Source organism: Zea mays, chromosome 2 (genome assembly GCF_902167145.1).
Source record: "Zea mays cultivar B73 chromosome 2, Zm-B73-REFERENCE-NAM-5.0, whole genome shotgun sequence".
Lineage (NCBI taxonomy): Eukaryota > Viridiplantae > Streptophyta > Magnoliopsida > Poales > Poaceae > Zea > Zea mays.
The window spans coordinates 12,201,349-12,229,005 of record NC_050097.1 but is presented as its reverse complement, the minus strand read 5'-3'; the positions used below and the strand labels follow the sequence as shown (position 1 = coordinate 12,229,005).

At 45.0% G+C, this 27,657-nt stretch overlaps 2 protein-coding genes and 1 pseudogene across 3 annotated transcripts; 1 reads left to right on the top strand and 2 right to left on the bottom strand.

Annotated features, from left to right (window-relative positions):
- Nucleotides 1-9,697: 9,697 nt before the first annotated feature.
- On the bottom strand, nt 9,698-13,726 carry LOC100502238 (leucine-rich repeat-containing protein 40). Of its 2 annotated transcripts, XM_008670337.3 has the most exons (4): nt 13,339-13,726; nt 11,813-12,055; nt 10,766-10,935; nt 9,702-10,660 (listed from the first exon to the last, which is right to left on the bottom strand). In XM_008670337.3, exons 2-4 carry the CDS (start codon nt 12,035-12,037, stop codon nt 9,964-9,966), a joined length of 1,092 nt encoding a protein of 363 aa, XP_008668559.1. In that variant the 5' UTR covers nt 12,038-12,055; nt 13,339-13,726; the 3' UTR covers nt 9,702-9,963. The 2 variants fall into 2 exon arrangements, with proteins under 2 accessions (NP_001183644.1, XP_008668559.1); NM_001196715.1 differs by lacking the exon at nt 13,339-13,726 and having other exon boundaries at nt 9,698-10,660; nt 11,813-12,192.
- Nucleotides 13,727-17,065: 3,339 nt separating this feature from the next.
- LOC103645974 (zinc finger MYM-type protein 1-like) lies at nt 17,066-20,439 on the top strand. Its single transcript, XM_020548149.3, has 3 exons — nt 17,066-18,396; nt 18,468-19,945; nt 20,044-20,439. The coding sequence occupies exons 1-3, from the start codon at nt 18,380-18,382 to the stop codon at nt 20,106-20,108; spliced, it is 1,560 nt and encodes a 519-aa protein (XP_020403738.1). The 5' UTR covers nt 17,066-18,379; the 3' UTR covers nt 20,109-20,439.
- A 1,938-nt stretch (nt 20,440-22,377) lies between these two features.
- On the bottom strand, nt 22,378-24,744 carry LOC109943962 (uncharacterized; annotated as a pseudogene).
- Nucleotides 24,745-27,657: the final 2,913 nt, after the last annotated feature.

Sequence of the window (27,657 nt, the reverse complement as noted above, 5' to 3'; positions counted from 1 at the left end):
CCAAGCGACAAGAGCGACAAATAACACACGGATCACTTTCTCTCTCAGGTCACTAATCACTAATGATCTCTTTTCTCAATTGTGAAACTTGGAGAGATGGAGGCTTTGAATGTGTCTTGGAATGGATTGCTAGCTCTTGTATTGAATGTTGAAGGTTGGAATGCTTGGGTCTAGTGAATGGAGGTGGTTGGGGTTGTATTTATAGCCACCAACCACTTCCTAGCCGTTACTCCATTCTGCTGAGCGCGGACGGTCCGCCCGCCAGGTCCGGACGGTCCGCCCCTGTAGATCAACGGCTGAAAATGCAACGGTCAGCAGTAACGGCTATATCAACAGCTATATTGCATTTAATGTGTCGTCAGATGTCAGACAGACACAGTCGCGGACGGTCCGGTCGTGCACCCCGGACGGTCCGCGAGGCCGCTATAATTCATTCTTCCGAACCCGTCACCTTCGGGTTTTTCGGATCCTTGCCTACCGGACGGTCCGCGCCTGAGGCCGGACGGTCCGAGCGGAGTCTCAGACAGTCCGCGCTTATCCTCCAGACGGTCCATAGTGCAGACTCGGATTTTTGCATTGGTTCTGTCCAAGGGTCATCCTTGTGGCGCGGACGGTCCGCCACAAGGGCCTGGACGGTCCGTGCTTGGCCTGTTTTTCCAAAAAGCTTCTCCTGTCCGGAATAATCTACGGTATTCCGGACAGTCGATTTAGTATAGTTGTAGATGAACCTTTGGCACCTGTAAACATATAATCTAGAGCAAACTTGTTAGTCCAATTATTTGTGTTGGGCAATTCAACCACCAAAATCAATTAGGAAGTAGGTGTAAGCCTAATTCCCTTACAATCTCCCCCTTTTTGGTGATTGATGCCAACACTAACCAAAGTAAATATAAAAATGTATAATTGAACTAGTTTGCATAATTGTAGGTGCAAAGGTTACTTAGAATTGCGCCAATAAGAATTCTTGCATGGATTGTTTCTTTATTTTTAACATTTTGGACCACGCATGCACCACAAGTTTTGTTTTTGCAAACAGTCAAAGGTAAATGAATAAGAGTTTGCGAAGCATTTTCAAGATTTGAAATTTTCTCCCCCTGTTTCAAATGCTTTTCCTTTGACTAAACAAAACTCCCCCTCAAACAAATTCTCCTCTTAGTGTTCAAGAGGGTTTTGAGATATCAAGTTTTGAAAATACTACTTGCTCCCCCTTTAGAACATAAAGAGATACCAATTTGAAATTTACCAATTGAAAATCATTAATAATTTTTTTTAAAAAAAAATTAGGGTGGTGCGGTCGGTCCTTTTGCTTTGGGCCAATACTTTCTCCCCCTTTGGCATGAATCGCCAAAAACGGATACTTTGAAATGAAATATAGGCCCTTTCTAGCTACTATCTCCCCTTTGGCAAATAAAACATTTAAGTGAAGATTATACCAAAGATGGAGAGTGATGCGGAGCGACGGCGAAGGATGAGTAGTAGAGTGGAGTGGAAGCCTTTGTCTTCGCCGAAGACTCCAATTCCCTTTCAATATACCTATGACTTGGTTTGAAATATACTTGAAAACACATTAGTCATAGCATATAAAAGAGACATGATCAAAGGTATATTTATAAGCTATGTGTGCAAATTAGCAAAAGAAATTCCTAGAATCAAGAATATTGAGTTCATGCCTAAGTTTGGTAAAAGTTTGTTCATCAAGTGGCTTGGTAAAGATATCGGCTAATTGATCTTTAGTGTTAATGTATGAAATCTCGATATCCCCCTTTTGTTGGTGATCTCTAAGAAAATGATACCGAATGGCTATGTGTTTAGTGCGGCTATGCTCAACGGGATTATCCGCCATGCGGATTGCACTCTCATTATCACATAGAAGGGGAACTTTGGTTAATTTGTAACCATAGTCCCGCAGGGTTTGCCTCATCCAAAGCAATTGCGCGCAACAATGGCCTGCGGCAATATACTCGGCTTCGGCGGTAGAAAGAGTGACCGAATTTTGCTTCTTTGAAGCCCAAGACACCAAGGATCTTCCTAAGAACTGGCAAGTCCCCGATGTGCTCTTCCTATTAATCTTACACCCCGCCCAATCGGCATCCGAATAACCAATCAAATCAAATGTGGATCCCCGAGGGTACCAAAGCCCAAACTTAGGTGTATAAGCCAAATATCTCAAGATTCGTTTTACGGCCGTAAGGTGTGATTCCTTAGGGTCGGCTTGGAATCTTGCACTCATGCAAACGGAAAGCATAATGTCCGGTCGAGATGCACATAAATAAAGTAATGAACCAATCATCGACCGGTATACCTTTTGATCCACGGACTTACCTCCTGTGTCGAGGTCGAGATGCCCATTTGTTCCCATGGGTGTCTTGATGGGCTTGGCATCCTTCATCCCAAACTTGGTTAGAATGTCTTGAGTGTACTTCGTTTGGCTAATGAAGGTGCCCTCTTGGAGTTGCTTGACTTGGAATCCTAGAAAATACTTCAACTCCCCCATCATAGACATCTCGAATTTTTGTGTCATGATCCTACTAAATTCTTCACATGTAGATTCGTTAGTAGACCCAAATATAATATCATCAACATAAATTTGGCACACAAACAAATCATTGTCAAGAGTTTTAGTGAATAAAGTAGGATCGGCCTTGCTGACTTTGAAGCCAATAGCAATAAGGAAATCTCTAAGGCATTCATACCATGCTCTTGGGGCTTGCTTTAGCCCATAAAGCGCCTTAGAGAGCCTATAGACATGGTTAGGGTACTCACTATCTTCAAAGCCGGGAGGTTGCTCAACATAGACCTCCTCCTTGATTGGTCCATTGAGGAAGGCACTCTTCACGTCCATTTGGTAGAGCTTGAAGCCATGGTAAGTAGCATAGGCCAATAATATACGAATTGACTCAAGCCTAGCTACGGGTGCATAGGTTTCACCAAAATCCAAACCTTCGACTTGTGAAAACCCCTTGGCCACGAGTCGAGCTTTGTTCCTTGTCACCACACCATGCTCGTCTTGCTTGTTGCGGAAGACCCACTTGGTTCCTACAACATTTTGATTAGGACGTGGAACTAAATGCCATACCTCGTTCCTCGTGAAGTTGTTGAGCTCCTCTTGCATCGCCATCACCCAATCCGAATCTTGGAGTGCTTCCTCTACCCTGTGTGGCTCAATAGAGGAAACAAAAGAGTAATGCTCACAAAAATGTGCAACACGAGATCGAGTGGTTACCCCCTTATGAATGTCGCCGAGGATGGTGTCGACGGGGTGATCTCGTTGGATTGCTTGGTGGACTCTTGGGTGTGGCGGCCTTGGTTGTTCATCCTCCTTGTCTTGATCATTTGCATCTCCCCTTGATCGTTGTCGTCATCTTGAGGAGGCTCATCTCTTTGATCTTCTCCTTCATCAACTTGAGCCTCGTCCTCATTTTGAGTTGGCGGAGATGCTTGCGTGGAGGAGGATGGTTGATCTTGTGCATGTGGAGGCTCTTCGGATTCCTTGGGACACACATCCCCAATGGACATGTTCCTTAGCGCGATGCACGGAGCCTGTTCTTCACCTATCTCATCAAGATCAACTTGCTCTACTTGAGAGCCGTTAGTCTCATCAAACACAACGTCACAAGAAACTTCAACAAGTCCTGAGGACTTGTTAAAGACTCTATATGCCCTTGTGTTTGAGTCATATCCTAGTAAAAAGCCTTCTACAGTTTTAGGAGCAAATTTAGATTTTCTACCTCTCTTAACAAGAATAAAACATTTGCTACCAAAAACTCTAAAATAAGAAATATTTGGCTTTTTACCGGTTAGGAGTTCATAGGATGTCTTCTTGAGGATTCGGTGTAGATATAACCGGTTGATGGCGTAGCAGGCAGTGTTGACCGCCTCGGCCCAAAACCGATCCGGTGTCTTGTACTCATCAAGCATGGTCCTCGCCATGTCCAAAAGAGTTCGATTCTTCCTCTCCACTACACCATTTTGTTGTGGGGTGTAGGGAGAAGAGAACTCATGCTTGATGCCCTCCTCCTCAAGGAAGCCTTCAATTTGAGAGTTCTTGAACTCCGTCCCGTTATCGCTTCTAATTTTCTTGATCCTTAAGCCGAACTCATTTTGAGCTCGTCTCAAGAATCCCTTTAAGGTCTCTTGGGTATGAGATTTTTCCTGCAAAAAGAACACCCAAGTGAAGCGAGAATAATCATCCACAATAACTAGACAGTACTTACTTCCGCCGATGCTTATGTAAGCGATCGGGCCGAATAAATCCATGTGTAGGAGCTCCAGTGGCCTGTCACTTGTCATAATGTTCTTGTGCGGATGATGAGTGCCAACTTGCTTTCCTGCTTGGCATGCGCTACAAATCCCGTCTTTCTCAAAATGAACATTTGTTAGTCCCAAAATGTGCTCTCCCTTTAGAAGCTTATGAAGATTCTTCATCCCAACGTGGGCTAGTCGGCGATGCCAGAGCCAACCCATGTTAGTCTTAGCAATTAAGCATGTGTCGAGTTCAGCTCTATCAAAATCTACCAAGTATAGCTGACCCTCTAACACACCCTTAAATGCTATTGAATCATCACTTCTTCTAAAGACAGTGACACCTACATCAGTAAAGAGACAGTTGTAGCCCATTTGACATAATTGAGATACAGAAAGCAAATTGTAATCTAAAGAATCTACAAGAAAAAACATTGAAAATAGTATGGTCAGGTGATATAGCAATTTTACCCAATCCTTTGACCAAACCTTGATTTCCATCCCCGAATGTGATAGCTCGTTGGGGATCTAGGTTTTTCTCATATGAGGAGAACATCTTCTTCTCCCCTGTCATGTGGTTTGTGCACCCACTGTCGAGTATCCAACTTGAGCCACCGGATGCATAAACCTACAAAACAATTTTAGTTCTTGACTTTAGGTACCCAAACGGTTTTGGGTCCTTTGGCATTAGAAACAAGAACTTTGGGTACCCAAACACAAGTCTTGGAGCCCTTGTGTTTGCCCCCAACAAACTTGGCAACTACCTTGCCGGATTTGTTAGTCAAAACATAAGATGCATCAAAAGTCTTAAATGAAATGCTATGATCATTTGATGCATTAGGAGTTTTCTTCTTAGGCAACTTGGCACGGGTTGGTTGCCTAGAGCTAGATGTCTCACCCTTATACATAAAAGCATGATTAGGGCCATAGTGAGACTTCCTAGAATGAGTTCTCCTAATTTTGCTCTCGGGATAATCAGCAGGGTACAAAATGTAACCCTCGTTATCCTGAGGCATGGGAGCTTTGCCCTTAACAAAGTTAGACAAGTTCTTAGGGGGAGCATTAAGTTTGACATTGTCTCCCCTTTGGAAGCCAATGCCATCCTTAATGCCAGGGCGTCTCCCACTATAGAGCATACTTCTAGCAAATTTAAACTTTTCATTCTCTAAGTTATGCTCGGCAATTTTAGCATCTAATAATGCTATATGATCATTTTGTTGTTTAATTAAAGCCATGTGATCATGAATAGCATTGATATCAACATCTCTACATCTAGTACAAATAGAAGTGCGCTCAACGGTAGATGTAGAGGGTTTGCAAGATTTTAGTTCTACAACCTCAGCATGCAACATATCATTCTTAGTTCTAAGGTCGGAAATAGTAGTATTGCAAACATCAAAATCTTTAGCCTTAGCAATCAAATTTTCATTTTCTACTCTAAGGTTATCAAGAGAATCATTCAATTCCTTAATCTTAGCGAGCAAATCATCATTATCATTTCTAAGATTTGGAATTGAGACATCACATACATGAGAATCAACCTTAGCAATTAATGTAGCATTTTCATTTCTAAGGTTGTCAATAATGTCATGGCATGTGCTTAGCTCACTAGATAATTTGTTACATTTTTCCACCTCTAGAGCATAAGCATTTTTAACCTTAACATGCTTTTTGTTTTCCTTAATAAGGAAGTCCTCTTGAGAGTCCAAGAGATCATCCTTCTCATGAATAGCACTAATCAATTCATTTAATTTTTCCTTTTGTTGCATGTTAAGATCGGCAAAAAGGGTATGCAAATTATTCTCCTCATCACTAGCATTATCATCACTAGAGGATTCATATTTAATGGAGGATTTAGATTTAACCTTCTTCCTTTTGCCGTCCTTTGCCATGAGGCACTTGTGGCCGACGTTGGGGAAGAGGAGTCCCTTGGTGACGGCGATGTTGGCGGCGTCCTCGTCGGAAGAGGACTCGGTGGAGCTCTCGTCGGAGTCCCACTCCCGGCAAACATGGGCATCGCCGCCCTTCTTCTTGTAGTACTTCTTCTTTTCTCTCCTCTTTCCCTTCTTGTCGTCGCCCCTGTCACTGTCACTAGATATAGGACATTTTGCAATAAAATGACCGGGCTTACCACATTTGTAGCACACTTTCTTGGAGCGGGGTTTGTAGTCCTTCCCCTTCCGTTGCTTGAGGATTTGGCGAAAGCTTTTGATGATTAAAGCCATTTCCTCATTGTCGAGCTTGGAGGCGTCAATTGGTTGTCTACTCGGTGTAGACTCCTCCTTCTTCTCCTCCGTTGCCTTAAATGCCACTGGTTGTGCTTCGGACGTGGAGGGTTCGTCAAGCTCGTTGATCTTCTTTGATCCCTTGATTATACATTCAAAGCTCACAAAATTCCTGATTACTTCCTCGGGAGTCATTAGTGTGTATCTAGGATTACCATGAATTAATTGAACTTGAGTGGGGTTAAGGAAAATAAGAGATCTTAGAATAACCTTAACCACCTCGTGGTCATCCCACTTCTTACTCCCGAGGTTGCGCACTTGGTTCACCAAGGTTTTGAGTCGATTGTACATATCTTGTGGCTCCTCCCCTTGGCGAAGACGAAAGCGACCGAGCTCCCCCTCGATCGTTTCCCGCTTGGTGATCTTGGTGAGTTCATCACCCTCGTGCGCGGTCTTGAGAAGGTCCCAAATTTCCTTTGCATTCTTCAACCCTTGCACCTTGTTGTATTCCTCCTTGCTTAGAGAGGCGAGGAGTATGGTTGTAGCTTGGGAGTTGAAGTGCTCGATTTGGGCCACTTCGTCCGTATCATAATCCTCATCCCCTATGGATGGTACCTGTGCTCCAAACTCAACAACATTCCATATACTTTTGTGGAGTGAGGTTAGATGAAATTTCATTAAATCACTCCACCTAGCATAATCTTCGCCATCAAAAGTTGGCGGTTTGCCTAATGGAACGGAAAGTAATGGAGTATGTCTAGATGTACGAGAATAGTGTAAGGGGATCTTACTAAACTTCTTGCGCTCTTGGCGCTTAGAAGTTACGGACAGCGCATCGGAGTCGGAGGTCGATGTTGATGAAGTGTCGGTCTCGTAGTAGACCACCTTCCTCATCCTCTTGTGCTTGTCGCCTTTCCGATGCGACTTGTGGGAAGAAGTTTTTTTCTTCTTCTCTTTGTGGTGTGAGGAAGAAGATCTTTTCTCCTTCCGTTTGGAGGAGTCCTTCTTCTTCTCCTTCCTCTTGGTGCGGGACTCTTCCGATGAAGTGCTCCCTTGGCTCGTAGTGGGCTTGTCGCCGGTCTCCATCTCCCTCTTGGTGTGATCTCCCGACATCACTTCGAGCGGTTAGGCTCTAATGAAGCACCGGGCTCTGATACCAATTGAAAGTCGCCTAGAGGGGGGGTGAATAGGGCGAAACTGAAATTCTCAAAAAATAATCACAACTACAAGCCGGGTTAGCGTTAGAAATATAATAGAGTCCGTGAGAGAGGGTGAAAAACAAATCGCAAGCGAATAATGAAGTGAGACACGCGGATTTGTTTTACCGAGGTTCGGTTCTCTCAAAACTACTCCCCGTTGAGGAGGCCACAAAGGTCGGGTCTCTTTCAACCCTTTCCCTCTCTCAAACGGTCCCTCGGACCGAGTGAGCTTTCTCTTCTCAATCACTTGGAACACAAAGTTCCCACAAGGACCACCACAAGATTGGTGTCTCTTGCCTCAATTACAAGTGAGTTTGATTGCAAGAAAGATTGAAAGAAAGCACGATTGCAAAAGCCAAGCGACAAGAGCGACAAATAACACACGGATCACTTTCTCTCTCAGGTCACTAATCACTAATGATCTCTTTTCTCAATTGTGAAACTTGGAGAGATGGAGGCTTTGAATGTGTCTTGGAATGGATTGCTAGCTCTTGTATTGAATGTTGAAGGTTGGAATGCTTGGGTCTAGTGAATGGAGGTGGTTGGGGTTGTATTTATAGCCACCAACCACTTCCTAGCCGTTACTCCATTCTGCTGAGCGCGGACGGTCCGCCCGCCAGGTCCGGACGGTCCGCCCCTGTAGATCAACGGCTGAAAATGCAACGGTCAGCAGTAACGGCTATATCAACGGCTATATTGCATTTAATGTGTCGTCAGATGTCAGACAGACACAGTCGCGGACGGTCCGGTCGTGCACCCCGGACGGTCCGCGAGGCCGCTATAATTCATTCTTCCGAACCCGTCACCTTCGGGTTTTTCGGATCCTTGCCTACCGGACGGTCCGCGCCTGAGGCCGGACGGTCCGAGCGGAGTCTCAGACAGTCCGCGCTTATCCTCCGGACGGTCCATAGTGCAGACTCGGATTTTTGCATTGGTTCTGTCCAAGGGTCATCCTTGTGGCGCGGACGGTCCGCCGCAAGGGCCCGGACGGTCCGTGCTTGGCCTGTTTTTCCAAAAAGCTTCTCCTGTCCGGAATAATCTACGGTATTCCGGACAGTCGATTTAGTATAGTTGTAGATGAACCTTTGGCACCTGTAAACATATAATCTAGAGCAAACTTGTTAGTCCAATTATTTGTGTTGGGCAATTCAACCACCAAAATCAATTAGGAAGTAGGTGTAAGCCTAATTCCCTTACAATAGGGATTTCAGACACCACCAGCTTCAGTTGCCGCACCAGGAGATGGGTCTGGTCAAGACGACACAACACATTCGTGGTTCAACAACCTTTTCAACACGCAGAGTCCAGCCGGAGGAGGTGGCTACTCGAACCATCCAGACGATGGATATGATTGATGTGTCATGATGTTTATTTATGAAACACTTTGCAACACTTGTTTGTGAAACACAATTTCAGTTTGCAACAACCGTCGAACCTATATGTTGATGTTAAATTTGTGAATGTTAATATTTATGTGAGAATATTTGTGATTGTGAATACTTATTAGAATGTGTATATTTGTGATTGTGAATGTGAATGTGTATATGTGCATGAATCTGTTTTTGTTTTGTAAATGTCAGATTTTTTAAAAAACAGAATTTTGTGTAAATTCTGTAAGTTGTTATGTCCGACGGCCTAGTGGTAGCCGTCGGACATAACCATTCCTTATGTCCGACGGCATTCTATACCGTCGGACATAACCATGTGTTATGTCCGACGGCTTAGCGCTGGGCCGTCGGACGTAAGATTGTGGGGCCCACAGGCTGACCGGTAAAACGATTGGGATTTACTATTTCCGACGGGCTCACGCAGCCGTCGGAGATAGCTTATGTCCGACGGTTGCCGTCGGACATTGCACTATTTCCGACGAATTATCTCCGACGGCTTAAAGCCGTCGGAGATAAGTCATTCCCGTCGGAGATAACCTATTTCCGACGGTTTAATCCTTATGTCCGACGGTTTTGGCCGTCGGACGTTGTTCCGTTTACTGTAGTGATGACACAATTTCCTTCAAAAAGACTACTCCAGCATAAGCACTAACGCAAATGTAAACAATGGAAAGAAAGACACCCTTAATTCTTATGTACATTAATGCCCTATTGCACTACGTGCTACTATACACACTTCATATATACCTCTCTTCAAAGCATATACAACTGCAGTAGCAAGATCATTAGCTTCAGCTTGCGCTACAGTACGTGCATGTCATATGAACATCGAAGCAGCAAGCAAATAGCCAGCAATAAGGAGGGAGCACACATGTATAGCCCGCCGAACCAGTGGCCACTGCTAAGCTACTAGTGCTTGGCCGAATTTCTCCGCGGCGAGAAGAGACGCCGGGGCGACAGCATGCTGAGAAACGCCGACGACGCAACGCCGCCGCCGTCGAGCGACCGGTAATCCGACATGTGGAGGCCGTCGGTGTTGTTCCCGTGCACCTTGGTGCGGCCGGGCGTCATCATCCCCGCCGAGAAGGTGCTGTACTTGACCAGCTTGGGCACCCAGCTCTTCTTCTTGGCCTTGGCGGTGCCGTTCATCCGCGCGCTGAGGTAGGCGCGCATGGCGTCGAGGCTCTGCTCGACGACGTCCATGGGCGGGCACACCAGCGGGTTGCCCGCGGCGCTGAACCTGGCGAGCTTGGTGAGGCAGCCCATGGAGTCCGGGAGCGCGGCGATGGAGTTGTAGCTGACGTCCAGCTCCCGGAGCGAGACGAGGAGGCCGATGCCGTAGGGCAGCTCCCGCAGGTACTGGAAGTTCTGGCTCACGTTGAGCGCCTCGAGGCCGCCGAGGTTCTCCAGCCCGTCGGGCAGCGCGCGGAGGCAGTTGAGGCGCGCGTCCAGCGACCGCAGCGCCGTCATGTGGGAGGTGGACGACGGCAGGTACGCGAGCTTGTTGGAGTTGACGGACAGCCGCCGGAGGCCGTGGAGCTCGAAGCCCAGCGTGTCCGGCAGCCTCGTCAGCTGGTTGAAGTTGGCGTTCAGCTCCTCCAGCGCACTGGCACACACACATGTCTCACGTAGTCAGCACTCACAGCAAGCCAGTGAGTGAAGCAGTGCAGCTCATATGCGGCATGCATGCATGCATGTGTTATATAGTTACCGGCATTCCTCGATGGTGGCCGGGAGTTCTTGGAGCAGGTTGCCGGAGACGTTGAGGACCTTGAGCTTTGAGAGGCAGCCGATGGAGTTGGGCAGCGACTTGAGCTGGTTGGAGCGCACGTCCAGCACCACCACGTTCAGGAGCCTCGCGATTATGGACTCCGGAATGCTCTGCGGTTTTAGATTTTTTCCAACGACAGCACGTTAGTTATTAATTACATGTTTTTCGTGGTACTGTATATATGATGAGTATTTCTCCATCCACCACATAATTAATTAATGAACAGCTGGCATGTATCGATCATTTTTTTTTGGTTCAAACACTAGATACTTTTCTTCCTGTCTGGTGCCTACTCGACACTGCAGAAATATCGTCAAACTGGTGATTAATACAGTGAGATTTTTCCTTGCCGTTTTCAGGGCCCCAGTCCACTTGCACAGGCAGGCCTATAGTAATAACATGCAAACAAGCAAGTTGTCTCTGCATGGTTATTGTTTTCCCAGTGCACTGCAGATACGACACTTTTGTACTACTCCAGGAAAGTTGACTCGCCCTTCTAATCTAATTCACATCAGGTATTCAGGTCCAGCCAAAAACTGAATAAGCTATGTTCTGAAGTCCTGTAACTTTTAATTAGTTATTAGGCTCTAATACCTTCTCTATCTATTACAACAGGGTTTTTACTAGAATATTTTTAGCACCCAGAGGTTGAGTCAGAACTCACATGTCACGGATATCCCCAAGCGGCAAAGCAATAGCAAGATATGTAAGAAGATGACTAGATAGCTGAGCTATCCTTCATATATTAATAACAATTCATGCTTATCTCATACGAGCTATATGTTTGCAGTTAACTTATCACTCTGATATAATAATATGCAACACCATGTCAAGATAAGTGTTCTGCGTGTTATCCATTCGAATAGAACAAAAAAAAAAATGGAAGACCAGGATGACATGCAAAGGTATCAACACACAAGAAGAGAGGCAAGAACTGCTGATCGTAAGTACAAGCCTAGCCAGCACATATATACTATGGATGTATACCTGTAGGTTGTTGTTGGAGAGATCCAGGGTAGTGATGTTGCCAAGAGGCGTGGTGAGATGTGGCAGGGTGTCCATGGACATGCTGCTCATGTCCAGCTTCTTCTGCTCCATGCGCTTCTCCTCATGCTCTGCGGCATGTCCAACAACCCCTCCAGCTCCAAACCCAACAAGATGTCCATGTCCATGTCCATGCCCGTGTCTCCTCTTCTCTCCCATGTCCCTCATGTCGTCTCGATCCCACTCCTGAAAACAAATGGAAAAAGGAGGAAGAAGACGATGCCACTATCATCAGTAAAGATTGCAGAGAGTAGAAGAGACGACAACTGACATAATTGGCACCACACCATGGTCCATGGATGCACGTACGCGCCTAAGATGTATGCAACTAAATACGATTGGGACATGTGTGACACCCGTGCTAACAAGAAACAACGCTAGTGTGTGTGGGCACTTACTGGTATTGATTGCGGGCGTTACAATCAGCTGGCGGAATGCTATGGCCATGAAAATATGGTTTAATTGGTGAGAGAGAAGGCACAAGTGGCACAAATTAGATCAGCACCGTCGAAAGGTCCTCCCCAGAAAAGGATGGGTTTTATTAACTGTAGTATTTCTTGCTCTAGGGTCTGTGAAACTTAATGAGACAAAACATATTACATAGTCTTCCAGTATCAACTTCATAGCTCCAGGGAAAATACTAAGCTAATATAAACATTTTTAGTTCTTTGGATAGGCGAGCTGTCCAAGAACAACAAAACAAAAATGGAGGAGCACTTGATAGATATAGATGCATGTTCTCCCCACCACATCACCCACCGAAGAGAAAGAGCTAGAGCGTTGAAATCAAGAGTAGACACCAACTAGTATCTAATACTGTAGGTAATATATAATTAAACAAGGACACAGCCACCCATAGGAAAATAAAACGAAACAAACTAGCCGCACACCACCAGCAACAGTTTAGTAATAACAACAACTAACAAAGAAGAAGTCATTAACTTCTCTGTCCTTGCTATCGCACCAAGGAGCCTAGCTACTAGGTCAAGAGAATGCATGCTGCACATGGTAGCCGTCGACAGAGAAAGGCAGAGGTACAGAAAGTTATAGCGGAAATATAATTGTGATAAGCTACTATATACCCCTGCAGCCAGGGCGTAACCGCGGTTTGCAACAAGAGAAACCGCAGCAGGAACTAACCCATGCTTATGCATGCATCCCTCTTGCGCTCTTGGCGGCAAATGCAAGAAGAAGCCAAGAACAGCGAAGAGGAGATCAGAGATCGAGAAGAAATGGGCAAATTAATAACTGGAACGGAAAAGGAAAAAGAAAAGGCAGCATGACAAAAGGAAGTAGAAGAGAAAGAACTTGGAACACGAGAACACCCATAGCTAGCTGCATGCATGCAGCTGAAATTGAAACCGAAGCTGAAACTGAAACCCCCTTCCATCAGATCAGACATCATCCAACAATCGAAAAGTAACAGTATAGCAGCATAAATCTTTGTAGTGATGAGAATGATATCAGACCTGAATTATCTCTCTTAGCTGCTCTTTCCAGCAACCTGGCAGCAGCTAGCGTTGGCCGTGGCCGGTGCCCGCCTGCCCGGTATATACGTCGTACGTAGCCGCTAAAGGAGGCCGCCGGTCGCGGCCGCGCGGCGGTAGCTGAAAGCCTGCCTGAACGGAGGAGCGAGGCAGGCTAGGCGAGAGGTAGGAGAAGGTGAGCCTTGAGCCAAGCGAGAGAGCCTTGATATATAGCGGGAGGGACTAGGGAGGGAACCGAGAGAAGAGACACAACTAACGAGTACTACTACTATAGAGAAAGAGATTGGAGGAGGAGAGGAGGCCACCAACGGAATGGAACGGAACGGAAGGGAGAAGCTACTAGCTGACCCAGCGACGCTTCCACACGGTACAGTGTGTAAGCTGTGCAGGTACTCCAGCAAGCACCTAGCCCCCTAGCAGTAGCAGGCGATTTTTATATAATAAATAAAATAAAAGGGCATCAAAGGCCCGGACACCAGACGGTACTTCCGTTCCGTTCCGTACGTACTACCCGCCTGTGGGGCCTACACATACGCATACACACTGCTCTCTCTCTCTCTCTCTGCGTATCACTTGCTCGATTGGGCGGCTGGGTTGATTTCGGAAGGTCAAACAAACGCTTGGGAGTCAGGATTGGGATGCCCGGGGAAAATGTGAGCAGACGGCGGGTTGCGGCCTGCGGGTGGCAAGCTAGTACTGTAGCTAGCAGCAGCCGTTCATTGGGATGGGAGAATTTTGGGGTGTCTAGAATGAAATAGCTAAATAGGGGATTGGTAGTAGGCGTTATGAAATTCAACACTACCTGACGCTGGTTAAGGAAAAACAGAGTCAAAAGATAAGATTTTTATTTGGAAAGAGTCGAAGTAGAGGTGAGGCTAGGGCAGTTCGCTTGGGCTTGTACAGATTTGGTGATTACCAGTTTACCACAGCACTCGTATCCAGATTTCATAATCTGAAGAAACTCGCTCCATCCTAAAATACAAGACATTAAAACATTCAAAATTTACTTCAAATTATAAGGTGTTGCATATAAATTAAGCCTCCTAAATAATTAATCATGTGAACAACTGCCATTAGTAGTATCAGAATTTTATGGAGAAGAGCTGAGCGTGGATTGACGAGACGGATGAAGTGGACACGTGATTTGCTGCTAGCTAGCTAGCTTAGCCTGCTCCGACCCTGCGGTAAAAAGAATTCAAGGTGAACAATTAATGGCTTGGACGCTACGTGTTGAATTTGCATTCGAGAAGTTGGATTATTTTTCGACGAGGCGCCGTAGAGAAAACTTCCGGTGGCTCCCTGATTGGCTTTGGTAATTACAATTTTCAAACGATCGGATCAACGGACCATGCCTATTCGATCGACCACATAAAACAAGGTAGCTAGGTACACACACGGCGACGACAGTGATCGATCCATCCGTTAATAATGTGGGTGAGTCATGCTGTGGCGCGGCGCTCAACGACGGAAGTTCTCTGGCCAGTAGATAGAGAAGACATTTGTGTACACATTTCCTGTGGCTGCGGTCTCTGTTTGCAGGAATTAATCGATCGATTCACATGGATGCACGATGGCGTTCGTTGCTTTTGTGTGTGTCTCTCTCTCTGTGTGTGTGTGCTTGTGCCGTTTCTGGATTTTATATACCACCACCACACACACACACGCAGACGCAGGTGTGTATGCAACCAGGCATGCACAGATCGATTTTCGTACGCTAGTACAGCCGCGAGTAGACTTTTCTGATTTGCTTGGAGTTTTTTTAAGTCAATTTCGCACATACGTGTAGCTAGACCGGCAAGCAGGCGACGTGGCTGCTTTGGTGTTTTGCGTTGCATTGCATTGCATGCCCTCCTCTCTAGCCCCTTCACCGTCTTTCAGCAACAAGCAACCGACCTGGCACACAGCGACAAAGCAAGGACGCGTATACAGAACCCTCTCACGTTAAGCAACGGGACAGTAGATCAGGACAGCGCTACGGCAAGGCTTTAGCATGGACACCGTAAAACACGACACTATTACTCTATTAGGCATGATAATATAAAGCACGGCTATTAATTGTATCGTGTTGTGATGGTAATAAACGTGCCTATCCATCAATCGATCTACACACGACACTAAAGTACACGATAGTGCTATGCCAGCACTATAAGGCACCAGCACCGCTATTAGTGGTGCTCGTGACAGTCTAGACATTGTTTCAATTTAAGAGTTCAAAAGATCTAGAACTTTTAAGATACTAATATTGACCGAATTTAAAAATATTTAAAACCATAATAAATCATAGATACATACATACATCAGAGTCACATCTACAGAACGTAAGTTGGTTCAAGCCGTGCCTAACTTTGTCGATCACTTAGCCATCTCGTGCTCGGCTTAGTCCATCGCGCTAGGGTAACGACCTAGACAAGACACTAGACCTCGTGCCATGTCGACACAGGCACTATGTTGATCACATCGTGTCATGCCAAAGCACCACGAGTCCCGTGTCATGCCTAATACCGGCCTATTTAACACGACCCACATAGCCATCTATATTTAGTGCCACTAACATTGTCCCCTCACTCGACACCACCACTTCGCTCCAGGGTTGACGTACTTCTCTACTGCTATAAAGCGTCATCGTACGTCAAACACGTATATTTCTTCGAGTGTCTGCTCCCCTCCCCTCTCTCTCTTAAAAATAAGCTAAATTTGTGCAAAACAGGGGGTTTGAACTGTGGTTTTTGGTCGACATTCATTCGAACTAGCCAACAAAATACAAATTTTTGTGTTTCATGTTCTATATATAACCATAATATATGTATTTTACTGGAAAACGAAGCAAAAATAAAAAATGGGTCATACCAAGTCTAGTCGGTTGTGTCGCACCTAAGGCCCAAGCAATGGCACAGTAATCGGGTTGGGCTGCCACGGGCCTGGTGGATAATGAGTCGGACCGTGCTCGAGTCAGGTTGAACCGACGCTTATTGTAAAGGTTTGGGACGTGGTTGAACAACTACCCCGTTTAAACAAGGTCTTTATCTATATATGCATGTCTGAGACAACTTTTTTTTTGAAGAGTTTTTCTCGGAATCTGGATTCCCGGATAATCTAGTTGTCACAAGAATCTGGATGTCGCAGGGGTTAGAAAGAGACGGGTTCATCCCATCGTGACGGCTGGTCGGATTCTGTATTCACGTTGATCTATAAATGATTTTTACAGAAACAATCCTCATAAACAGGACCGAGAAAGCAAAATATTTGGCTACCAGAAATTAATTCTAACGATCAGAACCCGACTTTAGGTAATATATACAGCCTGATTGGATGGCTAGACGTCCATGCGCAGGCTGGCGCTACCCTGCCCAGCCAGATACGATATTTTTGAGCATATGAGTGGATATAGGTTAATAACACAAAAATGGCTTATTTTGTATACACCTATGCAGGCTGTGACTCCTACATACAAGCAACCAAACATAATCTTAAATAAAGTCAACGCATGCGGTGATCTAAGATTGAGATGGTGCGAGTGACCAATCAGGCAGGGGCGGATATAGGGCCCGGGCCACCTGGGCCACGGCCCGGGTCGTAGCCCAAAAAAAATTTATATATATAGTAGTGATTTTGGCAAAAAAACAACCCTAGCAGTCTGTTTTCTGCGTTCCTATACCAAAACCAGCCGCCAGCCGCGAGATCGACGAGTTCACGAGAGCAGAGGGCGCAGCGCAGCCGCGCAGGGGCCAGACGCCCATGTCGCCAGGCCGCCAGGTGCCCAGGTCGTAGACTCGTAGCCGCGTGCCTTTGCTAGCTAGCCGCGTGCGCGTAGGCCGAGGCATCGAGCAGCAGACTAGCAATAGCAGAGCGCCTCTGCTAGCCGCCAGGCAGCCAGACTAGCGTAGCGTGCCTTCTCTGGCTCTCTGCGCGGCTGCGCCGTTGCGCACTAGGCAGCCAGGCTGCCTGCCTGCAGGTACGTTCTCTTGCGTCTCTTTTTCTCATATTTTTTTAACTAGTAAATAACAAGCTAAATACTAGATTGTTAAATGTTTCTTAAAATTCAGAATTAAAGAATGAAGAGGACAAAAACATTGAGATCGTTTTATTGTCCGGCTCCTACACCTTTGATACGAACTAATTCATCAATACCAAACCAACCTTCCCAAGAAGAACCTGTTATAGAATCAGAAACATTAGGTGTTGAGGAGGGACAAGCATCATTAGAGACAGAAGGTAGCAATGCAAATGAATCAATGGGTTTAAGAGATAGCAATATCAATAATGTCGATCAAGTTATAGCCGATCCTGGTCTTCGCATGCCAATTGAGCAAATTGATGCAAACATTAGGGATGCTGTCAGAAGAGCATATATTGCGAAGGGTCCATGCCAACCAAAAGGTCATAAGTATCCTAAAAGAATGATAAGCAATCGCAATAGGTCTTTTCATGATGAATGGTATGTAAATAATCCATGGTTGGAGTATAGCATTGCTAAGGATGCGGCTTTTTGTTTTTATTGCTACCTTTTTAAACAACAAAGAGCTGAAAATTATGGTGTTGATGCCTTCACGGTTGTTGGGTTTCGTCGATGGAAAGATGGACGTGAAACCATTGGAGCTCATGGTAATGGCATAGATCACAATAAGTCTAGAAGGTCCTATGAGGACTACAAAAATCAGAGGCAAAGTGTGTCTCATGTGATGAATCGAGGGGGTAAAAAGATGGAAGAGGAATATAAAGGTCGTTTGCTTGTCATATTGGGAGTTGTAAGATTTCTTTTATTGCAAGCACTTGCTTTTCGTGGGCATGATGAATCCTCTACCTCAAGCAATAAGGGAAACTTTTTAGAGTTGCTACATTGGTACAAAGACAAGGATAAAAATGTAGCAAATTTGCTTCGTACTAATCAGATGACTTCACCTGATATCCAAAAAGACATTTGTAGAGCTTGTGCAGAGCAGACCACCAAAGCTATTATTTCAGATATTGGGAATAGAAACTTTTCCATTCTTGTTGATGAGGCTCGAGATGTATCAAGGAGCAAATGGCGGTTGTTTTGAGGTTAGTCTATAATTGAATGGTTATTTTTTTGTCAATGCCAAATTTTTAACCATGCATCTATTGTTTTTTAGGTATGTCAACGAACGAGGTGAAGTGATTGAGAGATTTATTGGGTTACAAGAGGTACCCGACACTACATCATCAGCTCTAAAAATTGCTTTGGATGGTATGTTTTCTTTCTATGGGTTGTCAATGGATAGACTACGAGGACAAGGTTATGATGGGGCATCAAACATGAGGGGTGAATTTCATGGGTTGCAAAGAAGAATATTAGATGAGAGTCCACATGCTTTTTACATACATTGCTTTGCACACCAATTGCAATTAGTGGTTGTTTCAGTTGCTAAGTGTTGCGCTTCTGTATTTGATTTCTTCCAAACGTGCAACTTGATTGTGAATAGTGTTAATGCTTCTTGTAAGAGAAGGGATCAATTGGCTCAACAACACCATGACAAACTTGTGAACATGTTGGAAAGAGGGGAAATTTTTTCAGGTAGAGGGAAAAATCAAGAAACCAACCTAGCACGACCTGGGGATACTCGATGGGGTTCACATCATAAAACTTTATGTCGTATTGTTCTCATGTGGGATGCTATTCTAGAGGTATTAGAGATTGTGGCTGATGATGGCTCTAATGGGGATAAGAAATACATGGCTTCTGGTTTGTTGAAACAAATGGAGAGCTTTGAATTTGTGCTTATTATGCATCTCATGATGAGGTTATTAGGCAAGACTAATGATTTGTCACAATGTTTGCAAAGAAAAGATCAGAATATTGTCCTTGCTGTTGGATTGATTGGAGCCACATTGCGGAATATTAGTGAAGTACGTGATAGTGGATGGGAAGAATTGTTTGAGGAGGTAAAGACCTTTTGTAACCAACATAACATTATTGTACCAAAGATGGATGACACAATTACTGTTCGAGGTCGCTCAAGGGGGCGTGGAGGTCAATTAGTGACTTACTATCATCATTTCAAAAATGAGATATTTATTGTTGTGTATGATCAAGTTATTGTGGAATTAAACAACCGTTTCACTGAAAGATCTACTCAATTATTGAGATGCATTTCGTGTCTAGATCCAAGAAATTCATTTGCCAGCTATGACAAAGCTCAGCTGATAGAATTGGCTAAGATTTATTCTGCAGACTTCTCTCAATATGACCTCTTGATCCTTAGAGACCAACTCGATATATTTATTGTTGATGTGAGGGGTAATTCTGATTTTGCAAATTGTGAAGACCTTGGTAATCTGGCTATTAAGATGGTGCAAACCGAGAGACACCTAGTTTTTGCATTGGTTTATCGTCTCATTGAATTAGCCTTAATTTTGCCTGTTGCAACTGCCACGGTTGAAAGAGCCTTCTCAGCTATGAAAATCATCAAGACAGAATTGAGAAATAAGATGGGAAATGATTGGTTAAATCATAGAATGGTATGCTATATAGAAAGAGATATCTTTGCAAGAATTCAAAGTGATGATATTTTATATCATTTTCAAGAATTGAAGAGTCGTATGAAAAAGCTACCTCCACAAAGTTCAAGTGGTATATTTTTGTGCTCACTTATACATTTTTGCATTCATTAGTTATATTGTCATGTTGTATCTCTCATTTTATACAAATATTTAACTTGCAATGTGTAGGTTCAAATTCACGTGCTAATGTTGATGAAGTTATTAGAGGCGGGGAAGGACCAAATCATCTCTAATTAGGTATTTTTAAATTTTTTTACCAAGTTTATTGTATTTTTAGATGCTGAATTGAAGTAAATACTATCTTAGTCTATGTTTGTGGTATATTTTGTTTTAGCGGTATATTTAGCCGCACAATATATTAGAAGCTGTTTAAAATAACCTTAGAGTGGCCCGGGACGTTAATTTTATAGAGCTCCGCCACTGCAATCAGGTGCATAGAAACCATTCCAATACACTGCCATCTCTAGCTAGTTGTTCCTAAGCTCGGCCGAGGGAGATAATGTGAACGTGAGCGCATGAGTGGGCCCAAGCTGCTTCCTTGCCCCCCTGGCCAGCATCGCCGTTGTAATAGACGATTAGACGATGGACATAAAGCAGATCGAATGACGTCGATGTCGTGGCTAGCTAGCTACAGTACCTGTCCTAGCCAATATTAGTAGTAGCTAGATGCATGCAGCAGGGGCGGATATTGTTGGGCGGTCACATATATATGTTTCGGGTTATCCATCCAACAACAGTAGAGAAAATTAATTATGGACGTTTCAGTCTAAACAGACGGCGCGCGATCGCCATCTCTGTGACACCGGCCCCGCGCGTTGTACTTGACTGCACAGAAATTCAGCAGCCGCCGTGCACGCCCACGCATGTGTCCGTGACCGTGAGTTCGTCCGTCCGTCCACCTGATGTGCGTGATTTGCATGCGTGGTTCAATCCGTACGAAAAAGAAGGAAATATATCCACACACATGACCTTGCTGAACATTAAAAAAAAACAGTGCAGTTTAGACACAGATACATGGATTATCGTATATATATAGCAAACGGATCGAGAATGACTAAAACGTGTTGCCGGAACAGGTCCTCTGGACGCAACGACGACGCACAAAGGGAGGCGACGGTTTCATTTGTTTAGTAATCAAATTAATATTCCTATCCTATATATAAATGTGACGACGACTGGCATATACTAGCTAGCATGATGCATATAGCCAGCAAGTAATCTGTCCGGACTCCCCGGCCGCCAGGAAAACAAACTACTGCCGGGCGGCTAAAACAAAGGTTGCACGTACACGGTCTACATGTATATATACCGTGTACTACAGTAGTACTGGCGTTCGGCCATGTTCCTCGAACCTGCTAGCTGCTGCAAAAGTACGTACTTGGAGAGAAAGCGATGTTTGGGTCCTCTTGCTGCCCAGGACAGGTCTATCTCTACGTCTAGCCGTCTACACCTAAAATAATAATAAAAAAACATTATATAATAGCCGAGCTTTATATATAAGCTGGCGGAACAAAGTGCTTACCAGACCAGCAAAACTTACTTGCTGTTGACCTGAGCATGCAGTGCGGCCACAAGCTGCATGTCGTAAAGCTCGAGGGATCTCGGAAGTCTCCAGCGACTGCCATTGTCAAAGCCGCCATCAGTTGACATAGGAAAACCTGAGCAGCTACGATGAGAGAATTCATTAAAAAAAAACTTGGCTACTTGATCAAACGCGCGCGCGCGGCCACTGTCTCGTTCGAATCATCTTGGCTGCTTCTCGTCGCGCGCTCGATCAGCCGCCGCCCATGTGTGGGTGTGTTTGATCGTCGATCGAACCATCGGATTTTACTATATAAATAAAACGAACGATAAGTATATGTCTGGACGCCAGACATGATAAAGTCATGCATGGTGCTAAAAGACAAAGTACATGCATGCAGGCAAGTTGTACGTTATTGCGACTCGGCCCATTAAGGCGGCCACTGCTCACGTACGTACGTACGTAACTGTTCCAATCCGGTCACCCATACGCGAAGTGTTGCACGCAGCTGTTCCAATTGCGATTTGACTATAAAAAAACGATCGAGCAAAGTTTCGGGGTCTTCTCAAGGTTCATATTGGCGCCGCACATTATTCTCATGCATGGTTAAAGCTAGTGATATATATATATTGATGTGACGAACAGGGTGTGTCTTCTTCCATGCTGCTTCCAAAGTAGTACCTGTGAAAGCTAGCTAGCTTATAAAAAGAAGTAGAGCACTTGTAAAAGAACATATCTAAACAGCTAGCTACGTATTGGCGTGGTGTCCTATCTATTTAAAACTTAATTGCTATATACGCAAGTGTCTACATAAATTTTCAAACTACACTAGCTTGGAAGTCTACTACTCGCTCGCCTTAAAAATCCCTACTACTAATTAAGAATGGAGTGTGGGCGCCTGGCGCGGCCATGCCCCCGCCTCCGCCTCCCGTGCGCGATGCCCCAACGGCCCCACACCGACCCAGAGAAAGTGCCAGCGGTCACCAGAAGGTGCGCTTCCGCCGGAAGCGCCTGGCCGTTGCGAGGAGGCCAACGCCGAGGCACCTGGCCCACACGCCCACCTCCATCGCCCACCGCACCGTCTCCATCTCGACCTCCTGCTCCTCCTCCTCTGTATCCCCGACCACCTCCCACCCCGTCGTCGTCGCACTCACAGCGGCACCAGCCATAGAGGCCTGTGGTGACGTCCTCCTTCGGTATCCCCTCCAGCCGGGTGGCTCCGCACCGCATCCGGCCCCGGCCCCGGCCGGCCGCGCGGGCCCTGTCCCGCATCAGCACGCCGCCCTCCGCGAGCACCACCACATCCGCCACGCACACCTCCGGCGAGGCCAGCGCCTGGCGGCACTCCACGTGCCACCCCGCCCCCCGCGTCGAGCGGAGAAGACGCCCTCCACCGCGGCCTCCTCCCCGGCGGCGGCGAGCACCTCGAATCACGCGCTCGCGTACGCGTCGGTGGCGACCCGGCGGAGCGTGACCTTGGCGGGCACGCCTGGCGGGAGCGTGCGACTGTTTAGCCCCAGCGTCGCGCCCCCGATGGCCGGGTGGTAGGCCAGCGTGAGCTCCGCGGGCGTCGTGGCGGAGCAGGAGGAGACTGGAGAGGCAAAGGTAGAAAGCGTGGATGTCGAGGCGCGCGGGACGGGGGCGGGCGGAGGAAGCCGCCCTCTATCGCCGTGGCACGGCACATCGCAGAAACCGGTCGCTGAACCTGCATCGTCTTGCTGCTGCTCGGATGCTGTCCTCGTGGTCACCGAAGGGCAAAGCAGCTTGTGCTACTGGGATCTTTTGCTAATAAAAGCGGAGCGCGGGGGCGATAAGCGTCGGGCAGTGGCGGAGGGCGAACCAAAATTAAGGTGTTGCTACTGCAACACGAAATAGAAAAAAGTCACACAAACTTTTGGTGGAGATTAGACAAAAAATCAGTATTCATTTGGATTTGGTTCTGTGAGCTAAAAGAAACATGTTCAACACAGTTTTCACCATGCATGCCCACCTGCAGAAATGCAGAATCAATTTCAACATGCTCTCTACCCTGCTTACCCACCAGAATAACTCTTTCAGTAATCCAAAGGAAATCAAGGAGCTGGAGCGTTAAGAATTAGTATGGACCGGAGGAGCGTTAAGAATTAGTATGGACTGGAGTTCATCCAAACAACAAGCATGACGCTGGATGGGCAATTATGAAGTTATTATTATAATTATATGAGCATGCCTAACATTGGATGCCAATTACTAGCCAAACTAGCCATCAACACTACAATTGCAAGACGAACGAGTCACCTAGAGACCATACCCACTGCTTTCCGAATCACGATTCACGAATCACTCGAAAAAGGACATCCCAGAGGCCAGAGCAAGAGATCTCTAGATACTGTTGCGATTTTGACGGGCGACGGCGACGAGTACCTGGCGAGCGCAAGCACACAGGCAGGAAGCTCCCTAGCTCCAGGTGGAACAACTGCTCGGCATTGTTGTGCGTCAGCCACAAGCGGTGGGAGACTGGAGGCGAACGGGGGCACGACCGCCCGAGACGACAGAGTTGGCGGAGTGGCAGAGGCTCGGCGTCGGCAGCTTGCTCGACACTCATTGGATGTGTGGTCGCGTGGAACAGGGTAGAGTTAGCTAGGGATTAGATTTTTTTCACTGTTGATCTCTTCTCGGGCTGAATCAAGGTATTGCTTGAGCAACACCGAGCTATAGTGAGTCCTCCGCCCCTGGTGTCGGGTCGTCCGATGGTTTTCCGCGTGGCGCCCGGGGTTTTCTTTTCGTGGCTGAATCGGCCGAAACTGAGCACACGGTTTGGTTTGCATACCTTTGTTGTGGGTTCCGGTCTTTTTGTCTCTGCCTGCAGCAGCTGGGCTGGGCAGCGTTTAGCTGACGTCTGCGTGAGAGAGACCATCGTCCAGGCTGACTGCACGGGACATGTGTGTACTGAGTCTGAAACATGTCACCACCAGACCCGACTCCGGCCTCCATGCCATGCGAGCGTTGTGTTGCCACCGTAGCGGACCCTCGCCTCGTGGAGCCAAATTCTGTTTTCCCCGCCGCACTGTTGTTTCCTGTTGCGTCAACAGTCATAGATGGATACATAGCTTTCAAGTTTTACAAAAGCATCACAAACGACAATGCAGCAGCATAGCCACAGGGAAAAACACTGATACTCCTAATATGCAGCTAATTCTGCCCGTTCCTGTTGGATCCGTAAACAAGCTGGCTAATTCATCACTGCAGCAATGTAGTGAATGGGACTCAGTACCCGTTACATATTTATATCATCAATATAATATTAGTGTCAGAGTGGTATTTTACTACGGATTTTGTATATCATATTGACATTTGTCGTTATGTATTGATGTTTTATACTCACGTTGTTTGGTTGCTCGACTAGCGTTCAGCTGCTGCTTCTGCAGCAGTAGCTGATGCTGCTATGTCACGTTATATAAAAAGTAAATATTGTAGCATTTGCAGCTGCCACAGCCCTTAAACCATCACCAAATAAGTGAACTAATTTTTAACTTACGTAGCGAAGCACGGGCACATACCTAGTATATATAATAAAAGGCCACTACGTACTACTCATTAGCAAGTTGCAAACGAACCCTAGCTAGTAATTAACGAGCGCTCTCTCACAAACTGACAAAGGGCGCTGCCCTTAAACAAAAGACGAGAAATCTCAACGTCCGTGTCACTCTGATGTGTCGTCGTCGTCGTCGTTTCGTTTGTTGCCTATTCATCAACGAACGAACGATGTGGTACCGGTACAGCGAACTCTGAACGTACTATTATACATATATCATCCGCACCTAGTAAATAGATTCTCCCTACTGAACAAATCTGATAGAGATTAGCAGTTTGCCAGTTTGTTTGTGTCATGCATGCACGCTGATTAATTGTCATCATATATATATAGTCGTTGCCACCTGCTGATCTTATGTTTGTACTAAAAACCTTCGAACGAAGCAATGTCTATGAGTTCTCATATATATGTCTATAGCATTTAGGAAACTAAGAGCCTGTTTGGTTCGCTGCCTAACTTGCCACACTTTGTCTAACTTTTCTGCCTAAGTTTAGTTCTTAAATTCGAACGACTAACATTAGACAAAGTGTGACATACTTAGCTACAAACCAAACAAGCCCTAAGGCTCCCTCTTTGTTTCTCTTATCGATTATATAAGCTAGTTATGATGGAAGGGTATAAAGGTAAAATATCACTTTAAAATGAAAAATAAGCTATCCAATGCCAACTTATTTCAGCTTATTATGTATAGTTTGAAAAATGATATTTTTATCCTCATACTATTCTACACTATAATCCAACTTATACAATCGGAGGGAAACAAACAGTCCCAAGTAAACGCTTTAATTTATGTGAGACACATACAAAATTGAGGACCACAAGTTGTTGTTTAGCACTAGAGGGATAAGCCATGCCGCCATACAAGTTGACCTTTTGATCTGTTCATGCTGGTCCCCGTCCGTACACCATGTTACCCCTGCTTGAGGGCGCGTGACAGCCTGACGACGTTTTGTACGGGCAAAGGACAGCTGCCCTTTGCAGCCTCCTGCCGATGCCCTTGTAATTGTTGCATTCACTTCAACCAACAAATTAAAGGGCACTCTTATTATGGTCTCGGCATATCTGTTGCACAATAAGGTGACTAATTTTCGAGGACGACCCGAGGGTCTGCTAGCTACTGTATAGTATGGCGCCTTATTACGTTTTTGTAGCTCTGTGTCCATCGCGCGAATCGATCCATACGCACTTGACAATGTGTTTGGTCATGAAGGCCTAAGTCAACCTAGTTTGGAAGTAATAAGTCGCATACCTGGATCGTACTCTGATACAGAAACGTCAGTCTAAGAGAGCATTTTTTATTGAAAAAAAAAACAATTAAGGTCGCTTTCTGCATGCCGGTGAGTACCTACCGTACCACAAGATAAAGCTCGGAGTCAGAGGCTTTGGTGTATCATCATATCGTCGATTAATTATAGCTTGCTGATGCTGATCCATATTGCACACCCGTCCTTTCACTGACCTTTTTTTAATTTAGCGGGGTGCGTGCGTGGTAGCACAATCATCGAATGACTTGTTTGCTTGGTGTTATATATATAAACGCCAGAAAATCTCGAGGAATCAAATCCAAGTACATAACGTGCACGGCTAGCTGCTGCGTGCCTCTGCGAGTTCGTCGTTTCAAATGTGCGTGCGTCTGCGAGCTCGTTTCATCAATGTGCTTGCGTCTGCGATTGCTGCATTCGCGTCAAGCGTGTCGATCCTGCTGTTCATGGACGACGCACTACCAAAATCATGTTCTTTACTGAATGTCTAAAACACTCGATAAAGACTATTTTACACTTGGTAAAGACTTTTTCGAGTGTCTCGGTAAACATTTTATCGGTAAATTGTTCTTTGGCAAGTACTTTTTCTCGGACACTCGACAATAAAAAGCACTCGGCAAATTAAAAAAAAACACAAAAACAACAAAAAAACAACAATTTTTTTTTTAAAAAATATTGAACAACTCTTCAACCACTACCCATTATCATACTCTATCATTTTTCACTATTATTTTAAATCAAATTTACATGTTTTATGAATGGTGACATTCAAACTTGCAACTCTCTCTCGCGCATACTCTCCTCTACCACTACACTACTACATCAATTATATCTATATTACGTTTTCAATCCTCATGTACTATAACAAACCGAGAGTAATTTGATTATTTGAGGCACTAAATGAATTTATTTGAAAATATGACCAACTATAAAGTTGCATAACTTTTCAAGATCTACAAGTTATATTTTGATAGTTTCTACATCCGAGACCGTTAACAAAATTTGAATTTTAAGTTAGAAAACTTCACACGATTTTTTCAATAATAATATGATTTCAAATAAAAAATTTGTCAATTACAAAGTTTCATTACATCTCAAGACCTACAACTTTTATTTTGTTGTTTTTTTTCCATTCGAGATAGTTTAAAATTTTCAAATTTTAAAATTTAAACATAGTTTTGCATGATAAGATGGTTTCAAACCAAAACATTGTCAACTACAAAGTTTCATAACTCTTCAATACCTACAACTTTATGTTGGTGTTTTTTTTTCTTTCGAGGTTGTTTTCAAAATTCAAAATTTTAAATTTTTAAATTCAGACGTAGTTTTAGTTGACAAGATGACTTCAAATGAAAACGTTGCCAACTAAAAAATTCAATAACTTCTCAAGATTTACAAAGTTTATTTTGATTGTTTGGTCATTT